At 43.8% G+C, this 23,616-nt stretch overlaps 1 protein-coding gene across 1 annotated transcript; it reads right to left on the bottom strand.

The window, feature by feature from the left end:
- Positions 1–11,346: 11,346 nt before the first annotated feature.
- Positions 11,347–15,543, bottom strand: LOC101958101 (keratin, type II cytoskeletal 6C). The gene is made up of 9 exons (XM_005325121.4): positions 15,007–15,543; positions 14,239–14,453; positions 13,854–13,914; positions 13,607–13,702; positions 13,318–13,482; positions 12,708–12,833; positions 12,348–12,568; positions 12,119–12,153; positions 11,347–12,017 (listed from the first exon to the last, which is right to left on the bottom strand). The coding sequence occupies exons 1-9, from the start codon at positions 15,541–15,543 to the stop codon at positions 11,788–11,790; spliced, it is 1,686 nt and encodes a 561-aa protein (XP_005325178.2). The 3' UTR covers positions 11,347–11,787.
- Between the last annotated feature and the right edge of the window lie 8,073 nt (positions 15,544–23,616).

Raw genomic sequence — 23,616 nt, 5'->3', positions numbered from 1 at the left:
ATGTGATTTTCTGGTGCATGAGTGTGTATGTGCATGTGTGTACACACGTGTGCACCCTGCCTAAGTGACTTTAAAGGCCAGCCCTCCATCTTCTGTGGACAGAAGTTGTGGGAGTAGAAAGAATTGGGTTTGAATGCTAGTCCAGCCGATGACAGCTGAGGGATGTTAGGCATGTCATGCAACTTTTCTGAGCTTCAGTTTGTGTGTAAGATAGTTGTGTAATGAGTGTCATTGTGAACACTATTTTTGCTTTGACTATGTAAGTGCTCAATAAATCTGTCTTTCTTTCTTTCTCTTTCTTTCTTTCTTTCTTTCTTTCTTTCTTTCTTTCTTTCTTTCTTTCTTTCTTTCTTTCTGTACTGGGGATTGAACCCAAGGGCACTTAACCACTGAGCCACATCCCCAGCCCTTTCACTGAGTTGCTTAGGGCCTCTCTAAGTTGCTGATGCTAACTTTAAACTCATGACCCTCTTGCCTCAGTCTCCCAAGTTGCTGGGGTTACAGGTGTGCACCACTGCTGCCAGCTAGTAAATGTTTCTTGAGTCCTTTCCTTCCTGATATTCAAACAAGTATTAATGAGGGGCCAGCTCCATTCTATCCTGTGGGGATTCAAAAGAAACACAACATATGAACATTGTTTCTTTAGTAATAAACTCATGGTCCTGTGAGATTCTAAAAAACTTTTTTTTTGGTACTGGGGATTGAACTCAGGGGCACATGACCACTGAGCCACATCCCCAGCCCTATTCTGTATTTTACTTAGAGACAGGCTCTCCTGATTTGCTTAGGGCCTTGCTTTTGCTGAGACTGGCTTTGAACTTGTGATCCTCCTGTTTCAGCCTCCCAAGCCGCTGGAATTACAGGCATGTACCACCGTACCCAGTGCTAAAGAAATTTTGAACAAGATGGTATTGATGGTGTCCAGTGAAGCGCTACTTCTAAGCTATCTTTGAGGCTTCCTTCTTCCAGATGGGTCACAGACATCCCCTCCTCCCAAGGATGGGGATACCCAGCTCTTTACTCCTTCATCAAAAGAGCTCCAAATCTGCATCTAGTGGAAGATTTTTTTCTCCCTCACCCCTGCACTAGTGACAGGCTGACAAGGAGTCTATAGTGCTCCTTGTCCCCCTTCTTCCTGCTTCTCCTCCCCTTATCTCTACTATGGGGACAGTCACCCAGAGAAATAGCTAGATTATCTTGATTTTGTTGACCTTGTTTCTTGCTGTGGGTTTGAAGGATGGGTGAGTGAGAGAGGAAATGATAGATATTCAGTCTCCATTGTGTGGATAAGGAAATGAGGCAAGTGATTAATGCAGAAGGCAGGCTACCATGACCTCGTTGGTGAGCAGAGCCAGGTGCCATGGTCCTTCCACACAGCTGTCCTTTGAGAAGCACATGGGTAGCCAGTGGCTGGCAGATGCACTCACCTGCTTGGAATGGCAACTTGGCACTTGGAGTGGTGGATCTCTGTCTTCAGCAACCTCCTCCCTGAGGCTCTGGTCAGGGGCTGGGCCTCTGCTCCAGTTAGACGTTGTCTGCGAGTCTCAGGTTCCACAGGGAACCTCTGAATCACAACTTTTGTTGACATAGGCCAGGAAGAGCTCAGGAATTCTCTCAAGGGCTTGCCAATGTACCCAGGGCCTAGCCTGGGTGGTGCAGGTCTGTCTTCTCCAGTGGGAAGAATAAATATCTTTGTTTTCTATACTCCTCCTTACATGACAATCTGTCTCCCAGAAGGAACGCTTGTTTGTTTTCTGAGATGAGCTGAGTAAACTCCTTGGAGCTTTCCACAGAATAAAGGCTGGTGAGGGTCTGAGCTCCGGAGTGGAAGTGGCTCTGAGATGCCCAAGGGAAGGAATGGAAGTCCCACTGTCTCCCTGAGTGCCACCCGGGGGAAGCTGGCTCCAGACTGCTTCTTTTGTGCCTATTCCGTCCTTTCCCACTCCCCCTCCTGGGAATCCCACTTTCAGGCATGGCCATCTCATTTCCACTCCTGTTTCTGTCAGCCATGACCTCTGGTCTGCTTATTCTTATTCTTCCTCCTCCTCATCTCTCTAATGTTCCCACCAGGATGGTGGTTTTGTAACCACATTGTCTTACTAGTGGCAGTTGGTAAGCTACATTGACAGAAGTGAGTCTTTCTTCCCTCTTCCCCCTTCTGACCTTTCCCCTGCACTGTGACTTTTACCCTAGTGGACAATGAATGCCTAGGACACCAGGCCCACTTGACAGCCTGTGTCATCACACTCTTGAAAGCTCGAAACTTAACTGTTATTGTCCTTTGCTCTCTGTCAGAAAGGGTTTTGGTGTTGTTTTAAACTCCTTCAGTAATTCTGCTCAAAACTTCCCATCCCAAGAAACCTTCTCAGATAAACTGGGCCAAAGTTTATCCTTCAGGACGCCTGTGTGTGGTCTGTTCTTCAGCGTGATGATTTTCTGCTGGCCTGGGGGTTAATCTACCACTGAGGCTTGGATAGCTTCTTTTCTCCCCAAATTGCCTCCTAAGCTCCCTAAATTGAACTGTGGCAGAAGTTCGTGTGATCGAGAGTATCTGCCTTATAGTCCCTTCTGTTCTCCAAGCATTCTTGAGTCTCTCCAACTCTATATTATTGAGTATGTCTGGGTGAAGTTTTCTTGAGGTTTGGGGGAGTGATGGGTTCAAGGGCAGGGTATGCACTCTGGCATCCAAAGCTGGGACAGCCAAGCCCTTTATTTTCCCGAGGTGTGCCCCTCCTGCTCAGTGTGTTCCCATCTGCCTCAGAGGGACACAAAGGCCTTTAGCAGGTGATTGATTCCAAGGAGGCTGTGCCAGTGGCAATCAGGTGTGGAGGTAGAGGGAAGATATAGAGATACACCTCCTCAGGGTTTGAAGTTGGGTATGCACCATGGAGCATTGGCTTTTAATCAAGGCCAAAGGAGGAGCCTAGACAAAATGCATCTCTCCATAGCAGACTGGTCTGATGACCCAGGCCACAGTCACTGCCCTGCCATTGCCCAATATGCAAGATTGCTTCTGCACCCCTCCTCCTCTCTGAGGGAGTCCTGGCTTTAGTGAGTAAGTATATATTAGCACCTGTCATGTGCCAGTACTCACTGTGCAGACATAGGAAGTAATATCTATGAACACAGCAGACGAAAGACCCTACCCTCCTGGAGCGCATGCTGGAAGAGGAGGGGGAGCGGAGGTGTTTTGCAGGTGCAGTTGTAACCCGGGTCTCCCCTTGGTATGCCCCTTGGGCCAAGTTTGGAGAAGGTAACTTTTGCAGTGGACCCTGAGGTAGCCCAGCTAGAAACATTTATGTACCTTGACTATTCATGCAGGGACAGCCATACTTCCTCAATATTTGCAATGTCTAGTAGGTGCCACCCAGCCTGCCTCTAAGGGGCTCAGACCTTCCTCCTCATAACCTTCTTGCTCCTGCATTAACTGATCATTATCAGTCTCCAAAGAGCACTGACAGATCAGTTGATCTCCATCATCTCTTGAGATTCAGAACTTGGTACTTTACCTACATGTAGCCAGTGTCACTCATCTGCTCCTTCCACTGGTCAAACAGATCAGGCCTTTTACATGGATCCCGATGGATGGGCTGCTGCAGATCCTTCTGCAGGCTACAGACAGCCCTTGAGACCACTTTGGTATACTCTTATCATTCTTGTGTTTAAGAAAAGCAAGATGGAGCTGTCCCTTTGCTTCATGATCAAGTGCTTGACACAGCCAACAGATGTACCTGTACAAAGTTCAACACAGGGACTAAAAACTTTCACAAAACAGCAATCTAACACGCATGGGGTGCCGACTGAGTGCATCCGGAAAGAAAAGTGAAGCAAAGGAGCAGAATTTGTCTTTTAAAACCTGAAGAAGCCATGCAGATGAGGGTCAGCATGGGAACAAAAACTATAATTCTGTAATTCTGCTCAAACTCCCCCATCTAAAGAAAGCTTCTCAGATAAACTGGACCCAAGTCATGTGCTTGCTGATTCCTAAATCTCTCTGCTCCCCACATTTGCTCTGAGCTTTCCTGACCTTATAAAATCCAAAGAGAAAAACTTCCTGCTGCTGGTGACACACAGTTGGGGACTTCTTAGGGGGAGGAGTGGCTAAGATGTCAGCATCTCTGCAGAAATCACTGGAGGGTTTTAGACAAGCAGGCTTCCAAGTGGGCCTTGGCCATTCCTCCCAACCACTTTCACGGCCTTGTTTGTTCCCAGAATGGGGATGCTTCATCCACCAAGTCTCTCTAGTTTTTGCAGAGATGGAGCTGCCCAAGGAGGAAACTGGTGAGAGGAAAGTGCGGGGTGAGGGTGGGGGATGAGATGCTGCTCCAGTTTTTCCTTAGAGGAGGGCACCCAGCAGCCACTCTGAATTGAACAGTGCAAGACCTAGAAAACCGGCATGCTGAGCACTGGCACAGAGCCACAGCCCGTGGGCACAGACTGGTGGGCTGGATGATACTGGCACACTGAGGGACGCTGTTGACACCACCTCATTGGCTTGTGACTAGTCTGGTGGTTGCTGTTTAGGGTTGGGGGATGTGTCACCTGGTAGGAAGTAAGAGCCAGAAGCAGGCACCTCACCCCTATACCGGGCCTGGTGCTGCCTCTGTTTTCATGAACTTGAACATCCTGAAAACTCATGACTCCATCTTGCATCCTGGCTTTCTTCTCTCAACCTAGTTGTCTAAGAAACACTTCTGACTTGAGCCTTCAAATAGACTGCACTTGTGCTTTCTTTCTTTCTTTCTTTCTTTCTTTCTTTCTTTCTTTCTTTCTTTCTTTCTTTCTTTCTTTCTTTCTTTCAAGAAATACATGTTGGGGAACTGTGATATGCTTGGCACAGGGACATAACAGTGGATGGAGAAAGTATCCCACATTGTAACAAGAAAGTGGGTCATACCGGTGAGCTGTCACCTTAGGGGTAGTCCAGATGTGCACTGGGAGACTTGAGACACCCAGGAGGGTACCTTTCTTGGTGACCAGGCAGTGACCAGCTGTGAGTGCGTGGGCAGTGCCCAGGCCTTTTTTATCTAACTCAGGTCCAACAAAGTTCATGAGGTGCACAATATAGAGGTCCCATATTTTATGGGTGAGGAGAGTGAGGCCCAAAGTCCTACAGGAAATTGAGAATAAAACTGGGACTAGGATCATCATCTCTTGTCCCCTAGCACAGTGCTCTATTCCCATGCCACACGGATCCCCAGGTTGGAAAATTATCATTTTCCATAATTCCCACGTCTTAGGGGCTTGCTGAGCTGTGGAAGATAAATCCAACATGTCTGAAGCAATAGTCATATAATGATGGAATTAGAAAATGTGAAATTCAAGGAGTAGTGAGATCCATTTCGGATGGGACTTGAGGATTTCAGATGAGCCTTGCTCTCACTTTTGGCTTCAAATATCACATTTTGGGCACTCACAGAAGACTGCTGGAATCAGCCCTGGAGCATAGAAGGGGAGGTTCAGCAGGCTGGCTTGGCTTAAACATTTCTCAGGGTTAAATCACAGAGTGAATCCACCCACACTTGGGATGGGATTGCATTCATCTGTAGGACATATACCTTCCTCGTCTGTATCAAGCTGCACTCCTACATGAGACATCTAGGTGATGCACTGTTTACCTGGGTGTTTCCAAGGACAGGACCATCTGGATGTGGGTTGTGTTTCCCATGATCCATAGGAAGGCTAATTCCAAAGGGCACCCATACTCGTCTAGGAGTTCCTGCCTCACTCTGGGCTGTACAATGCCCAACTGACCTGCAGTAGCAAATCAGTCACTGGTAACAAGGTGGCAACAATGACATTGATGATGATATTGGGAAACAGAGCCATTGAACTGAGACTGGTTGACTAGATATAACTGTAGAACAAGAACCTCTTCTTGCTCTTCTTTAAGAAGGGTAAATATTCAAAAGCCTGGATATAGAGAAAAGGAACATTAGGGCCCATGACTCATTAGTACAAGGGAATTAGTCTCTTTGAAGAAGGACATGGCACAGGGCTGTCTCATTAGTCAGCTCTTTTGGTATGCAATCCAAGTGCAATTGATCAACATGCAGCTTGCAGAGGATAAAATCAGAGAGATGTCCTACTGGAATCTATGGAAGAACTGGTGTCCACGGAGCAGATCAGCTCTGTGTCCATGATGCAGATTACATCTGAGCAGCCAGGATACTACTCTCTCCTCCCTTCCAGGGAAAAGGTTAAATGGCAATGACCTCATGGGCAGATGCCCCAGTGCCCTCTGTGTGATTCCTGTGCATATTCTGGATGTGCTTCATCAGGCCAATGAGAGAGAGAAATTCCTTTTAAAGGAAATACTTGCAAGTGCCTTTCATTCACCCCTGAGCACTGGTTTATTAAGCAAGAGTTGGCCAGCCTTGAGGGAGCCCAAAAACTCATGCAAATGACGAATGAATTGGGAAATAGGAGGTATGAGGAAAGGAGAAAGGAATTGTGATCAGAGACCAATCTGTTTCTTTGTCATTATTATTATTATTATTATTATTTTTTGATTTTCAGTTCCAACAGCATTTATTTTTTTTTAATTTTTAATTTTTTTATTGGTTGTTCACAACATTACAAAGCTCTTGACATATCATATTTCATACATTAGATTGAAGTGGGTTATGAACTCCCAATTTTACCCCAAATGCAGATTGCAGAATCACGTCGGTTACACATCCACAATTTTACATAATGCCCAATAAGTAATTGTTGTATTCTGCTACCTTTCCTATCCCCTACTATCCCCCCTCCCCTCCCCTCCCATCTTCTCTCTCTACCCCAACTACTGTAATTCATTACTCTCCTTGTTTATTTTCCCATTCCCCTCACAACCTCTTATATGTAATTTTGTATAGCAATGAGGGTCTCCCTTCATTTCCATGCAATTTCCCTTTTCTCTCCCTTTCCCTCCAATCTCATGACTCTGTTAAATGTTAGTCTTTTCTTCCTGCTCTTCCTCCTTGCTCTGTTCATAGTTGCTCTCATTATATCAAAGAAGACATTTGGTATTTGTTTTTTAGGGATTGACTAGCTTCACTAAGCATAATCTGCTCTAGTGCCATCCATTTCCCTGCAAATTCTATGATTTTGCCATTTTTTATTGCTGCATAGTACTCCATTGTGTATAGATGCCACATTTTTTTTATCCATTCATCTATTGAAGGGCATCTGGGTTGGTTCCACAGTCTAGCTATTGTGGATTGTGCTGCTATGAACATCGATATGGCAGCATCCCTGTAGCATGCTCTTTTAAGGTCTTCAGGGAATAGTCCGAGAAGCCAATTTGGAAAGCAGTTTGGAGATTCCTGGGAAAGCTGAGAATGGAACCACCATTTGTCATTATTATTATTGAGACGACTAGGGAGTAAACTTAAATTTCACCAAGAGGGATTCAATTACTTCTACCTTCTAATGCCAAACAGGAATGTGTTTCCTGGAGGGAAGTTTTAGGGATGAATATAGATTCTCTCTGGAATAATTTATGAGATATTATTGGGTAATAAATGGAAGTGAGGCTTCTAGTTTGTTTTGAGTGCTGAATATTTCCATAAGATACACATGTATATACTCTGCTATGATAATGCTATTTAGGCATCATGGTATTTTATAGATTTAGTATTGAAGCAGGGTTCCCCTACATTTTTAAAATTTTGTCCTTGAAGGAATGGGTGCCTATTGAGCACCCCTGAAGCTGCCCTACCATTTCTCAAGGACCTTCACACTTGGCATTCATTGCCTTGCCTCTTGGGCGCTCTCTCTCTCTCTCTGTCTCTCTGTCTCTGTCTCTGTCTCTGTCTCTCTCTCTCTCTCTCTCTCTCTCTCTCTGTGTGTGTGTGTGTGTTATGGGTAGAGTTTTAGCTTGGCCAGGTGAGAAGGTTTGCTCACAGGACACCCATAAGTCAGCCGCACTTAGCAATGTACCTACGTTCTTGTAAATTATTCTTTAGGGTCCAGAACCTTGCTATGCCATAGGCTGCCTTTGACTACATTGCCAAGTGACTGCTGGATGGATATATGACAGAGGGCACATAGGAGTGAATTGTGAAGATATTTTCAGAGGCAAATGTAACGAGCTAATGATGGTCACACTCTACTCCTTCTTTCCTCATCGTCCGGGAGTAGACAAGAAGTCAAAGTGGGAAAAGTGGAAAGGAGGTTTCAGAGGGGCTTGGTAAGAACTCTTGGAAAGAGGCAGGACAAAACTGGCCAGAGTTCAGAGCTGAAGGAGGAGACAGTGGCAACAGACCCAGCCTGGGAAAAAGCAACCATTCATCTTCCTCCTAGTGTGGGCTGGACTCCCCAGGCTAGAGGGGAGGCGTTGCTTGGTGTTTTCGCTGGCGTGTATGTCATCAGCTGAGGTCATGGGACAGCATTGCTTCACTGAGGTGAAGAGAAAGCTCCCGCCGCTGCTTTTTGGCAGCCCAGGGCAGGGGTGCCTCCACCAGAGGGCAAGAAATGCAAGGGGCTGGAGCCAAGGAGAAGGCGCAGGTCAGTCTCTCCCTATGGCCAAAGGCCAAAGGGGAGCTGAGGAAGCCTGAGTCCACGTGAGACCACACATCCCAGAGAAGGGGAGGAGCACAGATTACGAATCGAGGCCCATCAGCCCTTGGACCCTGCTCTGCCTCTTCGTTGTCCTGCTACTTAACTTTTCTGAGGCTTGGTTTTCTCATCTTTAAAATGGGGATGAAGTTTAACAAGGTGATTTGGTACAAGAACAAGGTACAGAAGTCAACAATATTCACATGCTACCTTTAGATAAGAGAAAATGATGCAGCAAATAAGAAGAGTAACCAGGAAGCACTGAAAACAAACCATGAGTAGGACTTTCTGAATCAGAAAACAATGTATATAAAAAGCTATTATACAAAGCTCTACTATGGTAGGGGCACAGAGATCAATATGACTGAAGAGAAAATGTGGGAATTCAGTGTGTAATAAAAGTGGTATTGCAGTGGGGCCAGGCAGCAGGACACTTATTCTTCTGTAGCAGCAAAGCACAAAAAGAAAAATAGTAATTATCCAAGTTCTCACTCCTCACAATCAAACACTTAGTATTTTAACCTCTTTGTGTCCCTCCTTTGTTTCTGGGTTAATATCTTTTAATAAATAACAAACATAATAAATACATTGTCTTTTAAAACAACCTATGGGCCACGAGCTGGAGGATCAGTCTTGAGAAACTGTAGGACTACATCGAAGGAGGGCAAAGAGGACCACAAAGACTAAAAGCCCTTAGGAGAGCCCAGGCTGCTGGAGTGGGGCAGGTGCGTTGGGGCAGGTGCGTGAAGCAGAGACCTGAGATGACGGTGAGGGGAAGGTGCAGAGGAAAGGGACTTATATTTGGTCCTTGCCTATTGTCTGTCCTTCAGCAGAAATCCAAAGCAACAGTCCAGCCACCCTTGCCCTCATCACATTCAGTATGAGGACAGATCTACCATCTAGGCAGGGTTACCAGATGTAGCATAAAAATATAGATGTGCAGTACAGGTAAACAACAAATAATATTTTAGTATAAGCGCATTCCATGCAATATTTGCAACATACTAAAATATTTTTATTGTTTTCCTGAAGTTCAAATTTAACTGGGCGTACTCTGTTTTGTCTGGATGACCTTATTCATAGGTGACAGGGATAGTAATAATGCCTGCTCTAACCAGAAATCAGCTGGCATCCAGTTGGCCTCTTCACAATTGGGTCCTTGCATGGCCTTCACAGAAGGGGTACCTGTAGGTGGCCTACTGTCCTGGAGTTCTCCACAGGGAGAGGAGAACTGAGTCTGTCTTTCCACGTTGGGATGTTTCTCTATCAGCGTCTGGGCTTTGTCCAGTGTGGCAGTTTCAACGTCTGCTTCTATCTTGCCTTGACCTCAGACTGCAGTGGAAGACACGGAGGGAAATCATTAATCCCAAAGTCTCCCCAGCTCCCAAGCTTCTACCTAGTGATCTGTCCAGCATTAAGACCCTTGCCTACCTGTGACAGCCATGTAAACAGATTAGACCTAATCTGATTAGAGAAGGTATCCATTGTGGCTTGAAATTAGCAAATTACCATTACAAGGAGGAAAAGATGGGTATTATTGTTCTAGTGGAAGTTTCCTGTGCTATGTATTCTTTTTTCTTATAGATAAGACATGCTGTGGAATGTCTGATTAGCCAGGCTCCAGAATAAGCTTGTATAAACCTGACCTAAAATCTAGAGAGTTTGTCTCTCCCTAACGGTCAAAATTATAACCTTGACATTGATATCTAGACAGATTTGAATGAACCTCCCATATCTAGTTTTGCTTGTCAAAATTTGCATGGATGTGTAAAATTTAAAACAGTTTTAAACATCCTAATGCCAAGTGAAAAAGATCTTTAGAACCACATCCTCACTAATCTGAGTCATTGACCAACATGGAACATGGTTTAAACTCATGGTTTAAAATACTGTGCCAACAGTATTTTAAAACAAAATCTTTAACCAACACTGTTTTGAGATTTTAGTGATTGATTTTATTGACTTTTACAGTTTCACTTTTTTTTCAGGGTTATTAAGGTATAAGGTTTAGACAGATAAATTCACCATTTTTGAGTGTATAGTTCAATGTGTTTAACCAGCCTCTTGCAAGAGGCGGCTTCCTTGAACTCAAGTAATCTGGGTTGTGTCAAATTCATCCAACACATTTAGCAGCATGTGGCTTCAAAACCACACTCTGAGGTCTCCGATGCTCCTCTCTGTGCTATGTGGTTTGATTGATACATCTCAGGGTTTGTATCAAAGCGATCTCTGCAGCAGTTATATTAATAATCATATAGAGAGGTGAGTATTGTGCCTTCTTGCCAACTGTTTCTATTTTGAAGGATCTGTGTAGTGTCTCTCAGGCGTGGGGAAATGGGAGGTGGAGTCTCTGAAGAAGTCTCAGAGATAAAGGAGGGGACAAAGCCACAAAATGATGGTAACAAAAGAAAAAACAAGTGAACCTCAGTTATCAGATTGTGCTCATCCACATTACAGGACCCAGTTTCCCTCCTAGTCTTAATGCTTTTTAAAAGACTCTACCTGGGGGGAAAATCCTGAAGTGTGGAAGGCTAAAGAACATTGGTGATCTCCACCTAGAAAATTCCTACATCACGTTGTGTTGAAGGATATGGTAAGTATGGAGCATGGTGCACTGTCAGTGGGAGAGGGATGGTCCCCCAAAGATGATGAATAGTTTGTGGAAAGAAAGATTTAGACTCAATATGGAGCAGGATAATTTAACCAAAAACCCCCAAAAACTTAAAATATATTTTAAATGTACTTTATTTAACAGAACAAATAAAGCCAAAGAGACCAGAAAAAAATAGGGTGGGGATACAGACTCAGAACACCAGAGGGGTTATGTCACATAGCGTTCATTGCCAAGGGAACAGCAAGACGATACATGGGGCAGATGAGGAATCCCGGAAGGCAGCTACAACATCAGGGCAGTTAGAAATCAGAGGGAGGACTCCTTGTCTGCAGTGGACTCATGTTCAGTACTTAAATGGAGCATATGGAATAGGCATCACAGAATAATGGCAATTCATATAGAAAGGAACATCACAACAATGTTGGCATGTCTGAGTGACAATGGTTGTTGACATTCTACAGATAAGCTGTGGAAACTCAGAGGAGCAGGTAGACAGAGGAGCCAGGAGGGTAGGAGCCTTCCGAGCCCCAGCAGGAGAGCAAGGTGGAGGCAGGGGAGGAAAAGATCCTGAGCAGAAGGCTCTGCACCAGAGGGCTGAGCAGGGTGGGGACAAGGGCCAGCACAGGACTTCAGTGCTTGTAGCTCCTGCTGGAGGTGGTGGAGGAGTATTTGATGGTGGAGCTGCTGCCACCAGAGGAGCTGAGGCCACCCCCGATGCCTCTGCCACTGCCAGAACTGAAGCCACCTCCAAGGCCATGACCACTGCTGTAAGAGTAGCTGCTGCCTCCGCCCAGTCCGAAGCCACTGCCGGCACCACCAGCGCTGCCATAGCCGCTGGACATGGTGGACTGCACCACAGCTGTAGGGAGGACAACAGGACACAGACACCGTGAGCTCACTCTGTCCCCTGAGCCAGCTCACTAGGTCAACAACTGGGAGGCAGACAAGCCAAGTACTTACAGATGTTGACAGGTCCAACGCCCTCGCCACTCAGCCTAGGAGGAGAGGAACACAGAGGATGAGTCCTCCGCAGTCCATACCTGATCCCAGGAGAAGCTTCCACCCAAGGCTCATGGAGACCGCCATCCCCTGTTCCAGAGTCTCCTGACAGCACCCATCACTGCTGGCCACAATCCCCTGCTCAGGGCCAGACCCCTCCCACAGGTGCTCAGAGGGGTGTGTCACCCACCTGCACTCCTCGCCTTCCAGCAGCTTCCTGTAGGTGGCGATCTCCACGTCCAGGGCCAGCTTGACATTCAAGAGCTCCTGGTACTCCTTCAGCAGCCTGGCCATGTCCTGCTTGGCCTTCTGCAGGGCGTCCTCTAGCCCTTCCAGCTTGCTCTTGGCATCCTTGAGGGCCATCTCCCCACGCTGCTCCGCATCAGCAATGGCAGCCTGCAGGCTGGCGCACTGCAAGGGGAAGCAAGGAAATGGGCTTTGAGCCTGGGCCTTCGAGCAGGCTCGTCCCTGCTCTTCCTGCCTAGTGAAGAAGAGCCCGGGAGGCTGGACTGCATGGACAAGCAGCCCCGACCCTGTCTCTGCCCTGTACCTGCTTCTTGACATGGTCCATCTCCGATCTGAGCCTCTGGATCATGCGGTTGATCTCAGCAATCTCCTGCTTGGTGTTGCGCAGGTCATCCCCATGTCTGCCTGCTGTGACCTGCAGCTCCTCGTACTGTCGTGCAGGGGGAGAGGGAGACAGAGAATGCGAGAGGTTTTACATGTGCACAATGGTGTCTTGACTCGGAATCAGACAGGGAGTAATCTCCACCTATTGGCTTCTCCTCAATGAATTTTAGAAAAGTTGATGTTAAGTGGCTGGACACGGTGGAACCAAGGTACAGAACATCCTGGTGGGAACCAGAGACAGTTATGTCTCAGAGACTGATGTTGTGCTCAGTGTCTCTGAGAGCCATCAGTAAAAGCTGAGCTTAAGCAAAGATGACTTGGTCCTTTATGGGAGCTTCCTCCTGCCTGGGGGTGGTTCTTCTGCTTCCTAGACAGGGACATCATATCTGAGAGCTGTTCTAATAATGTGGGGTACACATTCTGTGAGAGGACTTTAGCCTCCTTTCAGTAATTCCCCCATGAAGTCAGGAGGCTTCTCGAGCTCAGGGTGGGGCTGGGGCCTCCTTAGTGGCTGCCAAGTCACTGCTCACCTTGGTCTGGTACCAGGACTCAGCCTCAGCCCGGCTCCTCTGAGCGATCTCCTCATATTGGGCTTTGACTTCGGCGATGATGCTGTCCAGGTCCAGGTTGCGGTTGTTGTCCATGGACAGCACCACAGAAGTGTCTGAGATGTGGGTTTGCATCTGAGACAGTTCCTGCAGAACACAAGGTCCTAAGGTCATCTTGGCCTGGATGATTCCAAAGTGCCCAGTTGGGTCATAGGCCTCCCCACCCTGCAGAACCCATCTGAGTGAAGGAAAGCAAGGTGGAGATACTCACTGCCTCAAAGATGGCTCTGAGGAAGTTGATCTCATCTGTGAGACCATCTGCCTTGGCTTGCAGTTCCACCTTATTCATGTAGGCAGCATCCACGTCCTGGAGAAAGAGCACACAGTGTGGAGTCATCTGAGCCCTCCTCCCCAGCCCCCATTTTATCACCATGGCAATGGTCTTGTGAGATGGGAGGGGGATGCAGAGTCCTGTCTCTCCTTGAGCAAGAAACTAGAACCCTGATTAATCAGCTCACCTTCTTCAGGGTGACAAACTCATTCTCTGCTGCTGTGCGTTTGTTGATTTCATCTTCATATCTAGGAGAAGAGGGTTGACACACATCTGAGCCAGTGGCTGGTTGAAGCTGAAAGGCAGCCTGGGATCTAACATTTTCCATAGATAGAGAATATCCAACTCTATGCCACAGAGATACTGAAGGTGCCTACATTTTTCAGATCGTTTGCCTCCTGTGTTTACTGATACCTCACTTTTTAAAATTTTATTTGCTTCTAGCCTTTAATTTTGGTTTTCAACTTAATGGACATATAATGCTTAGTAACCATATCCACATCTAGCCCTGGCCACTCATTAGTCTCAAGGTATGAGCGTTGGGAACCTGAGCCCATTCTTCTTAAACCTACTTTTTCTTATTGTCCTCCACCAGGTCCTGCATGCTCCTCAGTTCTGAGTCCAGGCGGCCTCTCTCCTCGAAGATGTTATCCACCTCCCTCCTGAGAGTGCTTATGTACCCCTCGAATAAAGAATCCAGGCTCTGCCTCACAGTCTTGGTGCCCTGCTCCTGGAGCAGGGTCCACTTGGTGTCCAGGACCTTGTTCTGCTGCTCCAGGAAACGCACCTGGAGGGGAGCAGAGTGTGAAGAAAGAAAAGCTTGCATTTCTTGTTTCCATGTTCTCCTCACTCTTGTATGTCACCTGCTGTCCCCTAAACTTTTCCATGTGCGCTGCTCTCCTGCGGAAAGAGTTCCAGAGTGAAGTACCCAACCTCATTCTTCTAGGGAAGATGGGCCCATCCTGTAGGGCCCAGGCAAAAAGTGGAAGAGCTGGCTGGAGCTGTGAGTGGCCTGGTGCTGAGAGACATGAAGGCACATGAGCTGCCATCAGGTGAACACATCTGCCTTCCTGTGCCTCAGTCGTGCTAAAGTGGGGCACAGAGCTTGTCTCTCTCTGCTATAGTAATCATGGAGTCCTTTGTGGATCACCTCTGAATGAGAATCAGGCTCTGCCTGCCAATCCAACTAAGAAAGGGGCCCCCAAATGCAGGTCTCAGGAGCAAATGGGAACCCCTGCAAAACACCAAGGTATTTGTACAAACCTTGAAATATCTTCCGTCTTCTTTTGGTATTTATTACTAGACTCATAGTGGATTTTTAGATAGAAATCCTATCTCACCTTGTCGATGAAGGAGGCGAACTTGTTGTTGAGAGTCTTGATCTGCTCACGCTCCTCGGTCCTCACCCGCTGGATGGTGGGGTCGATTTCCAGGTTCAGAGGAGTCAGGAGATTCTGGTTGATGGTGACCTCTTGGATGCCTCCAGGTGGGCACACGGGAAAGCCTGAGCCCCCATAGCCACCACCACCAAAGCCAGCAGCACCACTGAGCCCAAAGCCACTACCAGCTCCACTTCCAAAACCAAGTCCACTGCTGAAGCTGAAGCTGCCTCCAACTCCGCTGCCATATCTGGCACCCATGGAGCAGCTGCCCCCTCCAATCGAGATCCTCTTGGAGGCCCCTGTGCCATAGAGGCTCCTGCTGCCAAAGCCTGTGCCTCTGCATGATGCTCCCATGCCGCCACTGCCCCTGGAGCGGGACACGGACATGCTGCTGAAGCCAGAGCGGCAGAGCCCTGGGGCTCTGGCTGAGCTGGCACTGAAGCCTCTGTGGCTGCTGCTGGTGCTCTGGATCCTCGTGGTGGACTTGCTGGTCATGGTGCCTGGAGACGAGAAGGCTGGGCAAGGCAAGAGAGACCGAAGGGCAGAGCAGAGAGGAGCAGATGAAGGAGATGGGCTGAGGCAGAGCTTATATATGGTGTGAGTGGGCTAGGCTCAGGGCTGGAAGGTGAGCTTGCAGATTGGGAAGGGCTGGGCTTTACAAACAGTGAGATCACACCTGGATTATTAGAAAAGTTATGAAATAACCAGATTGCATTTTTGGCTTCCTTTAGTCAAGGAAAATGCTTCTGCCTACAGCTGTTACTTGATATCAGAACAATAAGACTATTCTCAATTCACTGTAGCTGGGAGTTAGTCAGTATCCTAACAAAGGTTGTCCCATGTCTCAGAGCATCCTGAGTGTCCTCTCCCCAATCTTTCTTTTCTCCTAACAGAGAAACTAGGGATCCAAAGAAATCTACTGCATAAGGCTTAACAGAAAGATTATCATTTTCTCCATTGATTACAAATGATAATCATAATTTGTTTTTTCTTTATATAAAATGTGAGCCAGAAGAAACAGAGGTTGCCTCTATATCATGAGCATATAGAGGTGTGAGCGTTGGGAGCCTGATTACATTCTTCTTAAACAATTTCTTTGTCATGGACACCCTTATTTCTTCCATAATCTGCTCTATTCCAACTTCAGACTATTTTAAAACAAATCATAGAGACTGTATTATTTTTCAGTAAATCATTCAATGTCAGCATCAAATTGATACCCTTTGAACATAGTCATAAACCATTTTTAAATCTTAAAAATATATGCATTCCTTAAAGTCAACAAATGTCTATTGGATCTCCCAATATCCCTCTAGATAGTATTAATTTTATATTTTATTTTTTCCAAATCAAGATTCCCAATAAGCACCATGTATGTATTACGTGAGTGACATATATTTTAAATGTCTTTCGAATAATTAAAAATTTAAAATACCCCTTCATTTTCTCCTGATTAATTTGTTAAGAAAACTAGGTGAATTGTAGTATATAGTCTTTCAGTCTGTGGATATTTCTGACTTCGTGTTCCTGGGGTTCATCTGACATGCTACTTTGTCCTTTCTATTTTCTACCAACTGATAGTAAACAATAGAAATGTATTAAGATTTCTCTCTATATATAAACATTCCCTATGTGCACATAGTAGATTGCCTGTTTAAATATTAGACATTGTTATCTACACATTCACTCATATATTTACAAATTAAATTCATAATGCTTTTTAAAATATTTTGTTAATTGTTTTGTAGTACATGTTGAAGGAACAACATATATGTTCATGGCCATCCTCAATCACCCAGTTCCTATATATGAAGGAAATTAATGTTATCAATTCCTTTTGTATCTATCTCACAATTTTAGTTGGACATTTCAGTGCTGTTACAAGGGCATATATGAATAAGAGCCCACTAGAGAGGTGGGGGTTTATATGTGTAGAGAGAGAGCGGCAATGCAGAAAGGTATTTAAATAAATAAATAAATGTTTACCTTATTTTTCTATTGCTTTCATTTTGGGAGTGTGGATCCTGTCATGGTTCTCTTCTGGCACGTTCTCCTCTTTGGATGAGGTGAATGCCTTCTAGAATTGCCATTTGCAAAAAAGTATTCTGAGATGAGGGCCATTTCTGTGGTAACAAGAATTCTCATTGTAACATAGGTCTGTGTGAATAATTCCTTTATTTTTAACTCAACCAACCCTACAAAGATCACTGCACACAGAAGCTCATGGTTTGCCATTTCTCTGCTTTCTTTGCTTTGCCAACTAAATGCTACCCCGAGGTCTTTTCTCTGATGCCTTATTTAGCTGTGCCTTCCCAGTTTTAAGAAACTGCTTGATGAATGGGGTCCTGACTGTGGCTCGAACACCCAGTTCTCTTGGATTCAAACAGGGATTCTTGGATTTCCACCTGTGGACATGCCCTCTATGTTGATGTAGGTGAGTTTCATGAGTCAACAGCGACTGGCTTGTAGCAAGACCTCAGTGTTAGGCTTTGTTTGGTTTTCCATTGTGGTTGCCATGTTGTCTGATTTTGATTTGTTTGTTTTGAGAGTGTCCTTCACTGGAGTTTTTGTTCTTTGAAAGCCACAGCTGTGGGCATCTTTTCTCTGAGCTTTCTGAACAATGTCATTTTGATTTTGGTTTCTGTGAGAACGTTCTTTTATTTTTTTGACTTAGGGATTTTTAAATCTTTTATTTTGTTTTTTGAGGGTGGAATCTGCCTTTATGTTTCTTGTCCTCTATACTGTTTTTAGGTAATTTCTAAGAAGGGGGAAATGCCTCTCTTTCCCCCACTAGGTGAAATTCTGAAACTACCCATTCATCCATTTGTATTTAAGTTATACCATATTTAATTTTTTTTAAATTAACCTAACTTAATTAAAATTTTTTTCCATTATAACTTCATGAAAACAATATTATTTAATTAATTGTTATTGCTTTCATGGCCTTGATCTTCCTTAGAGTCATTTTTGAATCACCTGAAGATTTCCTAATAGGACATCATTTTTTTTCCTGTCACTAGAAATTGCAAAACATATTTGTCTTCTTCTTAATATAACAAGCTATTTTATTGCTTACACAAACTTTGCATTATTGAAATCTGCAAGCAGATTCAATGAAAGTGATGAATATAGAAACCTACATTTACCAGTATTTTCTCATCATTGTTTCATGTATCTACTACTTTTTTGGTTGAAATATCTTACAGAAAATAGAAATCAACTGACCTATAAATGTCTGTTTGTATGTCTAATAATAAATTTATAATTTAATTGCCTAACATTATTGTGTTTTTCATAACTGACAGTGATCCCTTAATGAAATCTAATGCCACCTCATATTATGACCTTCTAATTATCTCAAAGATTCATTATTATGGCTGCTTTTCTTAAAGCAATGTCCTAACTAGGTTCACCTACCACATTGGCTGCATCTCTTAAGATTCTTGATCTGATAGCCGGAACCTGTCCTTTTCTTTGATATGATGTTGATCTGTGGATAAAACTTTTAGTTTCTTTCTATAAAATGTCCTTATGCTGGATTTGGCTCATTGTTTCTTACTGGTATCATCCAATTTTTCTAGCCTCAGTTTTTCCTAGGTACGACTAAGAATCATAGTAGAAACTTGATTAGATTAGTGCCATTGTTATAGGCAAGATTGTGTGGAAGCTGCTGAGGTGTCCTCCCTCTGTTGTGTCACACTGCAAGGAACATAATGTTGGTTGTCCAGTTTTTATTCATGTTAAGACTGATGAGGGGATTTCAGTGGTTTTAGCTTGCTCCTTCCATTACAAAATACACAAAGTTTTCAACTAAGATTTTATTTATTTATCGTGGAAAAAAAAGCACACTTAGAATTATTAGTTGAACTCAGATAAGATGATTCCAAACTCTTCAGCAAGGCCCAAAGCATCATCATCAGGAGCCAGTAGAACACATGCTTTCTTCTCTTCATCAGCCTGACCAGGGCACTGACCTTGAACACATCCGTGTTGTGGAGCTTCTTCACAGCCTGTTGGATCTGGTGCTTGTTGACCTTGACATCTGCAATGAGCATGAGAGTGTTGTCTTCCCTCTTCATGCTGACTCAGTGGTAGGGGACCTTGGTGATGGTGCAGAGGTCAAGCTTGTTTCTCTGGGCTGGCTCTTCCAAGGTGTTTTTTCTCCCTCTGGAGTGATGGAGGTGGGTGATGTGGACACCTTTCTGTGCTCCTCTTGGCCTTCAAAATCTTTGGTTTGGATTTGGCTTTGGGAGGGGCAGGAGCTTCCTTCCTAGGATTCAGTGCCATCTTGGATAAAGGCTCATGTAAGATTTTAATGTTTATGATCAATTCTCAGATTTACTACTTCACTTCTTGGATTTCATGACTTCACTATTTCATTATAAATTTGTCTTTTTTTTCTGATTTTTATCATGCCTTCATTAACTAGATGGGATTCATCTTCAAAGAAGACCTCTTCATTTACTTTTTATTTTATTTTTTTTTTATTTACTGGAAGGTCAAAATAAATGTCTGATTCTTTTCCTTTATTTGCCACCCTTGTGAGTAAGGAACTGGGGCTCTAGCAATCTCTCAATGTAATCAAAAAGGTTTTCTGTTAGGCCATTTCCTTTTTTAGATAGACATGACAGTAGAGTGTATTTTGACATATTGCATGTACGTGGAGTATAATTTATTCTAATTAGGATCCCATTCTTGTAGTTGGACATGATGTGAAGTTTCACTGGTGGTGCATTCATATATGAACATAGGAAATTTATGTGGATTTCATTCTAGTTTCTTTTCTATTCTGATCCCTTCTCCCTTCCCTCCATTCCCCTTTGTTTAATCCACTGAACTTCCTTCCCCTTATTGTGGTTAGCATCTGCTTGTCAGAGAGAACATTCAGGCCATGTTTTTTGTTTGTTTGTTGTGGACATAATTATGGATTCACATTAAAAATATATATTTGGAGCGCTTCAGTCCATTGCCGTCATCAGTCCCCTCTGTGCTTAAATTATTCTGCATGACGCCAATGGGAATTTTCCAGATTGGCTTCCAAATCCTTTTTAAAAATATTTTTATTTGTTGTTGATGAAATTTTTTATTTTATTTATTTCTTTGTATGTTGTGCTGAGAAATGAACCCAGGGCCTCATATATGCTAGGCAAGCCCTCTACCACTGACCCACAACCGCATATTAGATATTCTTTTGACAGGATCCCATTCTTTTTTGAAAGCTTCCTTGATTTCTGGGATCAGATGGCTCAGGCTTACCTTGTACTCACCTTTCAGCAGATGTGGAATCAGTCATTTCTTCAAGTAGATCTGATTCTTTTTATTGGAAGATAATATAAATAAATTTAGTGGCTCGGGTGCTCATCATCACCACGTTGTCATTGCTGCAAATCCCTTTTCAATGGACAGAGCTAAGAAAAATGTATCAAAATAGCAACAATTCAGAGCATTATGCTGATATTTTCAAGTCAAATAAGTGATTACAGGATGATTTTTATACCATTATATACATTTTCTCACATTGAAAAGCTTGGCTGTGATTGACATTCACACATCCTTTATGTGCTTTATCTTATAGCATACCTACAGTATCTCAAAATAACAATACCAATGTTACTATTAGAAATAAGTCTTCTAAATGTAGTTTATGATTCCTTTGTGGAACTCTTTGTTCTAGAATATATCATAGTGTAGATGCAGATCTAAATTTTATATTTTGAAATCACTTGACATAAACTTTTTTCCTGTGTTTTTCATTTTTGAAGGTGTCTTTCTTGCTCCTTTTAATATTTAAAAACAATGTGTAAATCATTTACATAATTCAAGTAAAATACAAATAAGTTACATTCACAGAAGTCTTACTGCTATTCTTTTCTCCTTTCTCTACCCTGCACCCTTCCTTCTCCACCATGGGTAATAATTCTTCTTCTCCTTCTTCTTCTTTTTTTTTTTAACCAGGGATTGAACCCAGGGATGCTTAAACACTAGGCCACATCCCAAGCCCAGAGTCTTCCTAAATTGCTGAGCTGGCTTTGAACTTGCGATCCTCCTGCCTTAGCTATATGAGCTTCTGGGATTACAGGCATGTGCCACTGCACATGGCTCTTCTTCAATTTTGTTTATTCCTTGTGTTCCTTGCATTTTAATAACAGTCCTATATGTCTATATTCTTCCTTTTGACTTAAAATTAAAGCATCCTATATATGCTGTTCTGGAACTTGCTTATGCCTGAACATATCTGGAAGACCCTGCTTTTCTGAGTTCCCTTGGGAGAAGTAGATGATCAACTGACTTAGAAAGACAGAGTGAAGGAAAACTTTCCTGAGCATCCAGATGTACTCTAGGATAGTTAGCAGTTTTCAAAACAGAAGCAAAAATAACATCCTCCCTGAAGTGACAGAGCCAGGGGGCTGATATCAGATGACAGTGGCCTTAAAGAAAGAGCTTTTGAGGAGGGCAGGAGGCTGGAGACCATGAGACACTGGGGATGATGTGGTGTCTACAAGAGCACACCTCAGGGAATCACAAGAGGGTGATTTTTCCTTCTTATCTCTGCTTTCTAACACTGCAAGAAGGAGCCTCATGGGCAGATAGAGCCAAGTTCCTGGATCATAGACTCTCAACCTCTTTCAGTGAAAGATGAGCTTGAACCTCCATCAGACTTCAGGGTGTGCTTGGTTTGGAGCAGTGCAGAGTGGGAAATGGGGAGCTCTTGCTTCCTGGTCACCAGGTGGGATCCCTCCTATGGCACTTGGTGTCCTAGAAGCACACAGAAGGCTTTCTGATTAAGACCAATGCTTGCTATAAAAGTATTGGAAGGTCAAAGGAACAAGTCAAGGCTGAGAGGTGTCCAAGGACCTGATTAGAAATCTATTTCCAAAGAGAGTTTCAGAGATGAAGGGATGAGGATGCTGGGGGTCTGGCAAGTGATGGCACCATGGAGAAGGTGAAGGGACCGCTGAGCAGGAGCCAGGAGAAAGGGATACAGTTACTGCCAGAGACAACACCACAACCCCTTTTTCCTCCCATCCTTTGATCTACTGCCAGCTTTTCTTAAGGCCAGTGACAACTAACAGTCAGCCAACAAGGAAGTCTGCAGGGCCGGCTCCTGGGGCATGGAGCAGCCTGTCTTAGCAATCTTTGGAGCATTCTCCCCTCTGAATGGGCTGCACCCTCCCTCACCTGAGACTGATTCCATGCCTGGGTGGCTGCAGTTCACACTGGACCATTCACAGGTAATCGGCTGCATCACAGAAAACTCAGGTAGATGGACTTTAGACATGCCCTCTAACAAGCAGAAGTTCTTAGATTTGAGGGTCTTATTTGTTATTAAAAAGATGTATTTGCTATCTTTTTCAGACACATGGACTGAAAAATCAAATCAAATATCTGACCAGTCTGTATTAAGGCATTGTTCCTTTCCTCAAAAGCTATCTATGTTGTTGTAAAAAGAATTAATTTCTTCTTATTCAGTCCCCACGGATGGAGGAATGTACTTTAAATGTTTCCTTCCCATGGACCTTAAATTTATGTTAAAAAAATTTTTTTTTGACATGGGCTCTCACTATGTTGCCCAGAGTGGCCTCAAACTCATGACCCTCCTGTCTCGGCCTCTGAGTATCTGGATTACAGGTTTGTGCCACCACATCCAGCTTGATGGGCCTCAAATGCAGAGACTGAAGCTCAGAACACTTTCTCTTCAGTACTAAAATGAATAACCATGTTTCATCTCAGACATTCCTAAAATTAAATCATTGTCAGGGAAATTATTTTCTCTTTTTTACAATTCTTTCTAGAGATGTTTCTAATAACTTTCAAATACATGCTCAATATCAAACTTTCAGAAAGTACACAAATTCTGAAAGTATCAAAGACTTGGTGACCTGAGATAAGTGCTATAATTATTTTATCATATATTCTTATATTCTATGATTTCTTTTCTTCTCTCTCTTTCCTTCTCTTCTTCCTTCCTCCACTAGTAATTTTGTACAAAATTAATGTTAGTTAAAAATACAGAAGGCATTTTAAACCCACACCTTAGGAATTTTTTAAATAAACTTTTTTATTTGGGGATAGATTTAGATAGAAAAATTGTGATGATGGTACAGAGAAGTCCCCTGTACACCACCAGCTTGCCCTATTATTATTGCTTCATATTTGTAAGGTACATTAGGTACAATGAAAGCACCAATGTAATATGTTATTAACTAGTCCATACTTCATATTTTTTCTTAGTTTTTACCCAATATCCTTTTTTTGTTCCAGAATCAAGCTATCATATATAATACATGTCATATGCCTCTTTTGTCTCTCTTGATTGAGTTTGTCAGGTTTCCTTGTTTTGATGACCTTGAAAGTTTTGGATAATACTGACCAAGTATTTTGTAGACTCTTGATTGGGCTTTGTCTGGTGTTATGTGAGTAGTCTGGGGTTCTGGGATTCTGGGGGGAGGACCACAGAGGTAGAGTTTCATTCTCATCACCCTACAACAAGGGTTCATGCTGTCAACATGACTTGTCGCTACTGTTGTGAACCTCAATCACCTTGCTAAGGTAGTTTGTCAGACTTCT

The sequence above is a fragment of the Ictidomys tridecemlineatus genome, chromosome 6, assembly GCF_052094955.1.
Source record: "Ictidomys tridecemlineatus isolate mIctTri1 chromosome 6, mIctTri1.hap1, whole genome shotgun sequence".
NCBI lineage: Eukaryota > Metazoa > Chordata > Mammalia > Rodentia > Sciuridae > Ictidomys > Ictidomys tridecemlineatus.
Note: the sequence above shows the minus strand (reverse complement) of the source record. Positions and strands in the feature narration are given on the sequence as shown.